Source organism: Epinephelus lanceolatus, chromosome 1 (assembly GCF_041903045.1).
Source record: "Epinephelus lanceolatus isolate andai-2023 chromosome 1, ASM4190304v1, whole genome shotgun sequence".
Classification (NCBI taxonomy): Eukaryota; Metazoa; Chordata; class Actinopteri; order Perciformes; family Serranidae; genus Epinephelus; species Epinephelus lanceolatus.
The window spans coordinates 39,349,871-39,358,750 of NC_135734.1; the positions used below are offsets into that span (position 1 = coordinate 39,349,871).

An 8,880-nucleotide genomic window follows, 5' to 3' on the forward strand; every position below is an offset into this window, starting at 1 on the left:
TCTCATTTAATTTGCTCTGACATTTTGAAGAACTGAAGAATGTTTTATTGGTTAAAATAAATGAATAAAAAATAAATAATTCCAGCAAACAAACAATGAAAATGTCAGACATGAAATGACAGGGTTACAGATGAGGAATACAGCTGACAATTACTTTTCCCAGACTGAGATCATCCTCGTGCATAATTATTTCTATAATGACATCTAGAGTGCATGAGCTGTCGTGTTTTGTTGTTCTGTATGTTCTCGTCTCTCACTCTTTTTATTGTGTTTCCTGCAGAAATCAAAGGACTCCAGAAAGGGTCCGGTCGTCATACTGTCCATTACCTATAGAGGGGTCAAGTTTATTGATGCAGCCACGAAGGTAATGGGAAAGTATGTTTGTGTGTCTCCGCGCACATCGATCGGTCCAACCCAAACATTGCAGTCGACTCTCTCAGCCCTTCATTAGTGGTTGATTTCCAGTAAGCGCTCGCTTCCTTCCTGTCTCCATTAGACTATAGTTGCGGAGCATGAGATCAGGAACATTTCCTGCGCCGCCCAGGACCCAGATGACCTCTGTACTTTTGCTTACATTACCAAGGATCTGAAGAGTGGCCACCACTTCTGTCACGTCTTCAGCACTGTGGAAGTGGTGAGTAATACAACTCTGTCCTGTTTAAGTTAGAAAAATATGAACAAAGTGCATAAACATAAAGCTCTCGATTTACTTGTCCATCTACGTTCGGATCCACACCTATGGTCATGAGCTTTGGGTAGTGACCGCAAGAGTGTGATTGCGGATACAAGTAGCTAAAAGGAGTTTCCTCCATAGGGTGGCTGGGCTCAGCTTTAGAGGTAGGTTGAGGAGCTTAGGCATTTGGAGGGAGCTTGGCGTAGAGCAGCTGCTCCTTCACATCGACAAGGGCCAGTTGAGGTAAATCGGGCATCTGATCAGGATGCCTCCTGGGCACCTCCTATTAGAGGTTTTCCAGGCACGTCCAACTGGAAGGAGGCCCGGGGCAGACCCAGAACACGCTGGAGGGATTATATATCTCATCGGCCTGGGAATGCCCCGGGATCCCCAGGAGGAGCTGGAAAGTGTTGCAGGGGAGAGGGACGTCTGGAGTACCTTGTTCAGCCTGCTGCCCTTGCTGCGACCTGGCCATGGATAAGCAGATGAAAATAAATGGATATACATTCACCATCCATTTTGTACAGTCATCAGAAACGTACAGCTCATCCAAGAATCGACTTTTATTCCTACCTCTGATAGTGTAGCTGTAACATTTCCATACAATCTATCAAGGAATCCCATATATCTTCGTATTTCTTGAGCTTTTGGTAAATTCATCATTGAATAATTTAGAATAAACAAGGTGTCCTTTGTGGGATCTCCAATATCCCGCAGGTAAACCTGCATGCAGCATCCTGTGGACATTAATTCCTTGATTGGCTCATCAAATGGCTTGATTGAAGTTCCACTCCCGCTATGCATGGCATTTTCTATATGCAGTCACAGATGATGCTGTAATTTGCATCTCAGCTTCTTTAAAGGTCGAAGACAATCTTTTCTCTTTTGCAGACGGATCACTGTGGAGTGTCGGTTAACTGCAGGGAGACTTTATCGTAATGATGAAAGTTTTCGTGAGGCCAAAACACGATTTTAAGATACACCTATTTGTATTTAACACATCTGCTCCATGGTTGCAAAATGTCATGTGAAAACTGTTTCTGCTTTTCTCTGAAAATGTGATATTCAAACAGGAGCCAAAGGATAATTATACAGAGCAATTACCCTAACAATGTGAAGTGCAGCGCTTTTGTGTGCTGTGTAGTGGTTTTTGTGTGTGATGCACGACAAATTGTTGAAAACAAGCATTTGCAAACCCAAGAAAATAACTGTTAATTGTTTGTTTAGACTAACAGTCAGAAGTCACTAAATATATACTTACAGTAGATTTTGATTCCAAGCTACATGGCTAAATTGTTCAACAGAACTTGTACCAAATGTTTAGTCACATTTGTGTAAGCGTAAGGCTTCTACTAAGAGTTGTTTGAACGGTTATATTATTTGTCATACACACAAGCAAAGGGCCTATACACTAAATCTCTTTAAGGTTAATGTAAACTCACTTAAAATCTGTTGTAAAACCAAAGAACTGTGAAGAAGTTGTTTCTATCTTGAGCGCCAGCTGTAATGGCAACTTTCTTTTCTGTCAGTGTCACAGCCTGGCTCTGAGACTGTGACAAAAATGGCGACACACATGGGTATGATTTATTTACTCAAAAATAATAAAAACATGATGTTTGGTGAGAGGAGATGTGCCCGCACCAGGACTGGTTGCAGCTCTCTCCTGTATGCATGGTGCTCACAGCGGGCCCAGGTGTTTCCAATGCCACTGATTACACTCAATCAGGGCTGCCTTCAGCTCCCTGGCAAGTGGCAAAACATTTATTCAGAACTGAAACGGTGGTGTGTTGAACACCCTGTTGTGTTATGTAAGCGCAGTGCCTTTTAATAGCAATGTTAATGTACATGTCGCTGCTGATGGGGCAACACCTCTGTCACATCCACCTAATGAGAGAAAACATGCCTCTAAGCCTGTTGCACACCGTTTCGAGGAAATGTTGTTCAACCTAGAAACTGTAGGATAACGGTGCAGACTGCAACACGCACGTGCCCCGGGGCTGCGTTCAGCCTTGACAAAACTAACAAAACACTTATTTAAACAGAAACAGTGGTGTGTTGAACACCCTGTTGTGTAATGCAGGCACACTGCCTTTTAATACGGCGAGGATTAATTCAATACAATTTAAAGGGGCCGTATTGGTATGGCAATATATGCATACATCACCAAAGCAAAAGTGAAATAAAAACAAAAATTGCATGCACAGTAAGTCAAGATCTGTTAGAAAATATTCTATATATACATTGCTGCTGATCACCTCCAACACTCCCACCAAACATGAAAAGAGTACCTTAAAGCCCTCACACCTTTTTGAGGAAACATGTCGTTTAACCTGCAAAATGGTAGACACCATTTAAAGATTGAATGTGCCTCTGGTGAGCAGCCCTGCAGAGAGAAAACACAGAAAGAGGAACCAAGCAGAGGGGCCGTCACAATTACCAAGACCTAACTTTATGTTCACTGTTGACTGATTTCAACACACTTTTTTTTTTTATCTACACAGACGCAGACCTACGAGATCATCCTGACACTGGGACAGGCGTTTGAGGTGGCCTATCAGATGGCGATGCAGTCCAGGGCGAGACACTATGTCCCACCTACATCTCTGACCTCAGAGGTCATAGAGACCAAAACCAGCCGTCCTGTATCTCAGTCGTGGAGCAGCATGCGGAGATCAGCAGTGAGTACCACCTTACAGCTCTTTAAAAGACATGTTGAACGCGTGTTATCTCTGAGTGTGTGTGTGTGTGCTGAATTTGCTCTATGTTGTTAAGAGGACAGAGGGAGGAGTAGAAACACACTGTTGTACAATCATAATTCAGAAAAGGTACACAGACCTCGTGACCGACTTTCTCCCCGCCACTGAATCCCCAATGGGCCACCTACAAAGGAAGATTTGCTGTGTGTGTGGTAGAAAGTGATGAGTCATTACTTTGCGACCAATTTCATCTCGCCCACCCCTCAACTCTGACTCACTCAGATCAGGGGAGATTTTTTTTTTTTGTGCATATGCGAAACATGATGAATGAATAGTTTTATTTGTTGCTTACAGGCGGGTAAATGATTTCCTCGGGGACTTTTCTGAGGACTCAGCCCCACTGGTTGGACCCATCCGCCGCTTCCTCACTATTGATTAATTGTGTTGCGTATATGTTGACGTATACCCTGAGCTACGCATTGATGCATTGACCTCTCAGGCTGCATATAATGAGCACTCAGTGATCACTGTCACCTGAAAGAGCGGCACAGCCAGGAGCAGGCACACTGTGAGACCACATGCTTATGCAGAGGCACAAATCACTTTGTTTTACTACCTGCCTGTAAGGATAATATATGGAGTAATCACAGAGCTGCATAATGAGTCTGGCTGGTTGTTTAAGTTTTAAATGAGACGGGGGGGACTCCTATCTGCTGCAATTTGTTTTAATGTTTTTTATTGCCGTGTGAACGCTACCAAATCTAGCTGGTTTAAACAGACTGTGACAGCCGTGCAGTTTTTTTACATTTTATTTTCCATAGGGAGAGATTGACAGTTCGCTTCACTCCCATCCCCCCTTTAGTTACTGTTGCTACACCTGCCAAGCTTCTTGTTCTTGCACAACACATGTGCAGTTTGCAGAGACTACGTTTACCTGCACACTAATATTCCACTATTATTCTGAGTATGACAGTAGTCTGAATATGATGCAGGTCATGTTAACCGCATATTCCATTTAGATATTCAGAATTAGGCCTTTTTTTTTGGAATTTAGTATCAAGACTTGGGATATGCTGTCATTATTCAGTTTTGAATAGCATTCTTATTTATTAATATCAGTCTTAATTGGCATTTTTTACAGCAGTGTGTGACGCACAGGCTCTTGCCTGTTCATAGTCAGCTCTTTGTTGTCATAGATGCATTGTACACAAACCAACTAGCCTACAGTTTCAAAGGCTGTGGGGTAGAGATGCATGCATGAACAAAAAGCCCACATTTCTGATCAGAAGGACATCCAGCACACTTGGATAGGCCCAAACATCGCAACACCGACCTTTCCAAGACCTTGGTGGAAGGAATGAAAGAGGGAGGCTGTGTTTACACGGTTGAAAAAGTCACCACTGGTGGAAAACTGTGATAAAATCCTATTTTGATACACAAGCGGATCCAGCATATTTTGACATGATAAACAATAATGTGAGGGCATGTGAATTTGAGTATGTACCGCTGCGTGAAAACTGGAATATTAGTGGAATATTCCTTGTCATTAGTCATGTCAACAACTTAGTGGGAATATTGTCTTTTTCGGTAAAGTCTTTTTCGCAAAACTGGAATATTTTGTGCAAGTAAAGGTAGTCGGTGATAACAGTGACAGATTTACAACTTCAGATTCTTTGTAATATTTGAAACAGTGGGTTCTTGATATCAACAGAGGTGGATAGAGCAACCTTCTCAATTTTAGCTGTCGATAGTCAATTTTTCTGACTGAAAAAACAGCTGCTTATTTACATTAGCTCTGTGAGTTTGTTGAAGATGCTGCCTCTGTTTTAAACAACTCCTGTAAAGGTGAACTTCACGGCTACATACAGAGACACCTCCGAGCAACTTTCAAATAGGAATGTAAGAAATCACCAGTGATAGGTTAAAGAAGTTAGAGGCTGAATCAGGTAATATTAGCTGAAAATACTTTGGACAAATCATAGTTTTAACCTATGCATGTATGATAAGGAATAATGTACGTCTTTTGTCAGACTGTGTAGACTGTTGTTAAGATAACCCTGCTGGCTTCTTGGCTTATGAACTTGTTTGTATTTGCAGACAAGCCTTTCACTTTTGATGTGACAAGAGAAAAAGCTGTTAGGATGACGAGGACTAACCAAAGTGGCAAACGTGATGCTCGTATATCTTAAAGGGATAGTGCACCCAAAATGAAAATTCAGCCATTATCTACTCACCCATATGCCGATGGAGGCCCTGGTGAAGTTTTAGAGTCCTCACATCCCTTGCAGAGATCGGTGGGCGGAGCGGATAGCACACCTAATGGTAGACGGTGCCTCAGACTAACGTCCAAGAACACAAAATTGAATCCACAGAGTATCTCCATACTGCTCATCCATAGTGATCCAAGTGTGCTGCAGCTGCGACATAAAAAGTTGTTTCGAAAAACGTCATTTGAACTCTGTTTTTAGCTTCACTGTAGCCTGTAGCTCTGACTGCTTCTCTGTGCTCCGCGCTCACGTGTGCGCGCCTGTGCGAGACCAGCGAAAGCATGAGCTTTGCTCACCTGTGTTTACATCACGTGACACGTGCACCGCAGGGAGAGACAACAGTAACCACAGAGCTAAAAGATAATTTGCACTACGGTCTTTTAGCAAAGGACAGCCCAACATGTCTGAAGACTTTGAAATTGAGGAGGAACAGCATTTCTTTGTTGAGCCGTATTTGTTTGAGCCCGAGTATACGGACGGAACTCAGGCTACTGGACGAAGCAGCCGCCGCAGCTCATGACCCTCAGCCAGCCGCAGAATACCGGAGTCGAGCACTGGAAACCTGGTGGTGTAGTTGTTTCAAATGCAAAGCAATGCCAATGGATGAGGAAAGTCTTTGCTGCTCAGACTGGGAATTGGTGATGCCTGCACTTGAGAATCTGGACATCAGTACTGACGAAACTGCTGCTCTTCAGAGACCGCACATCACCGATCACCCTGAGCGCTGAGTTCATATGACGTTTTTTGAAACAACTTTTTATGTTGCGGCTGCAGCACACTTGGATCACTACGGATCAACAATATGGAGATACTCTGTGGATTCCATTTTGTGTTCTTGGACGTTAGTCTGAGGCACCGTCTGCCATTAGGTGTGTTGCCCGTTCCCCCGGTCGATCTCCGCAAGGGATGTGAGGACTAAAACTTCACCAGGGCCTCCATCGGCATATAGGTGAGTAGATAATGGCTGAATTTTCATTTTTGGGTTCACTATCCCTTTAAGGAACTTTTGCTTTAGCTGCTAGAGCGTACTCCAACACAGGGAATAACAGAGGGGGGTCATCCCCATGTTCCCAGGATCCAGTGCTCCCAAGTGTGTTCAGTTTTAATCATTTGTTTCCGGATATAAACCAACATTGTAAGAGACTGGTGAGGGTTATTCTCACAGTTCAAATAGCAGAAGTTGAAGGGAGATGGATGTTTCAAGTGCTAACAATCCGTTCAGCTACTTTGGTGATATCGATTTCTGAAGTCCAGAAAACTGTCTTGCTAGCAAATTTGAGGGCATAGGTTTCAAAGAGTACAACATCACTAGGCTATAAGCTGGGTGGGTGATTTCAACATACTGACCCAGGGAAACATACATTGAACATTTGTCCTTCAGTAAAAACAGTGCTAAGAACATTAAACCATCAGAAAGTTCTCACTAATGTGTCACATTAAGAGGATATTGAGCTGGAGAACACTGGACCCTGGGACCATAGGAATGCTCCCCATCGGGCACCGGCTTTCCACACAGTGAGAACATACATTAAATCAAAGCTTGACAGATCTGCTGTGCGGAGGAGAAATTTAGTGAAGGGGCACTTAAAAAAAACAACCTTGTAGTTGTAAAGAGGTAGAAAAATCTTCATGTATAATGGCCAAAATACACAGGGCATGGAGGTGGCATGACATGCCTGCTACAGCCCGCAGCAGAGAGCATCTTTTATAATCAGCTGAAGCTGCTTCACTGATTGATCCCAGGAGGTGGAGCTTCTACCACCAGGGTTGTGCACAGGTGTGTTGCATATGCCAGTGATTAGACTGAGATTGGTTACTTTTACCTGCCTGTCTATTGTTACCTCGTATCTGCTCTGATGAAGGTGAAATAGAGCAAAAGTTCAAGAATAAACTGAAACACTGCGTAGATGTAAGTGTATGAAAATCTTTTCTATCAGTTCAGCCCTCAAACAGGTAAAAACTACAGAGAACTGTGTAAAAAAAAAACAAAACGAGTATGATCTGTTTAATAGTGATTAAAATAAATACCACATTGTACCAGAGGCAATGCAAAGCAGCAGAGCAACCTTGTGGGCGTTTTAGATTTCTCATTAAAATAAATTGATCAAATCAACGGATCCTGAGGTTAAAACAATCCAGTTAAAGGGACCTTCACACCGCTGTGTGGTAACTCGCTGCCTCCTGTCATTTTAATGAGGGGAAGCGGTTTCCAACACAGCGGTAGAAACATGAAACGATTTTGTCCACCATATTGAACTTCTGGCAGTTGCCGCCTCCCTCATAGGCCTGCGTGGCCAATCAATTAGCCGGAATCACGGATGCAACTACAAGCTAGCTCGCACTTCTGCTAGTGCTCAACAAAGCAGTTTGTTTGGCAGCTTTTAAAAGGCTTTGCTTTTAAAGTGGAGTGCTCTCGCAGGTAGGTGGCTGTCATGGCGGTCCCCATGCAGTAGTGTGAAAGCAGCTTAATTAATTCAGTGTCAGGTAATATGGCCTCCGCTTCTAAACCCTGGGTAACCAACTGCATTATCACTCAGTATGCACACAGTGAAGCTGGCAGTGTCCACATGCTAGTTTTTCATTTTTTCAGGAACATATTTTAGCTCACAGTATAACTGTAATTTAAGATTGTTTATTAACAGCCAGCCACCATATTGTTTCCTGTGTCAAAACCGACAAACTCGCATGACGTCACCCACCAGCCGGAGTGTTTATTGAATTTTGGTAGTTGTAGGTTTTCTGCCTCTTGAGCCAAATCAAATGCCACATCCCTTTTCTCTGTTTTCTCCGGTCATGTAGCACAAATGTCAAAAGTCTTCACGTCTTCCTTCTTCACAGACAGCCCAGTGAAATACCTTTAAATGCTCTGACCCTCTATACTCTCGTTTTTTTTTAACATGTCTTTGTTCTTGTCTTCTTGGTCCTCCTGCCTCCCAGGGTGCCCCTCTGCTCGAATGCCGCTGCTGTCACTGTCACACGTGTACTACCCACCGTCCTTCCTTCCTCCCGTTGCACTCTGTTAGCCCTGGAGTCCAGGTCCTTCTCTTTCCTTTCCTCTATTCAACCTGTAATCACCACACACATCTGCTTACACACCAGTCCCTCCCCTCTTTCTTTGTGTTGTTTTTGTCGTCGTCGTCGGGGTGCTGCAGCGCACTTTGTCTACTAGTTTTGTGGTTCTTATTATATTTCAGCCATTAACGTTCTCCTCATCCCTTTACTTTCCCATCTCTCATCTTCATCC

General features: G+C 43.3%; 1 protein-coding gene across 12 annotated transcripts in view; it reads left to right on the forward strand.

Moving 5' to 3' along the window:
* anks1ab (ankyrin repeat and sterile alpha motif domain containing 1Ab) overlaps positions 1-8,880 on the forward strand; it is a 65,583-nt gene that overhangs the window by 51,168 nt on the left and 5,535 nt on the right. For 7 of the 12 annotated variants that reach the window (XR_004501676.2, XM_033626863.2, XM_033626862.2 and 4 more), the window contains 4 exons: positions 281-364; positions 497-634; positions 3,175-3,351; positions 8,574-8,672. Coding sequence is in view for 11 of the 12 variants with exons in the window: in XM_033626863.2 (XP_033482754.1) it covers positions 281-364; positions 497-634; positions 3,175-3,351; positions 8,574-8,672 (498 nt within the window). In the remaining variant the exon portion in view is untranslated. The remainder of the gene's footprint in view (positions 1-280; positions 365-496; positions 635-3,174; positions 3,352-8,573; positions 8,673-8,880) is intronic. The other 5 variants (XM_033626868.2, XM_033626867.2, XM_078170342.1 and 2 more) reach the window with 1 other exon arrangement.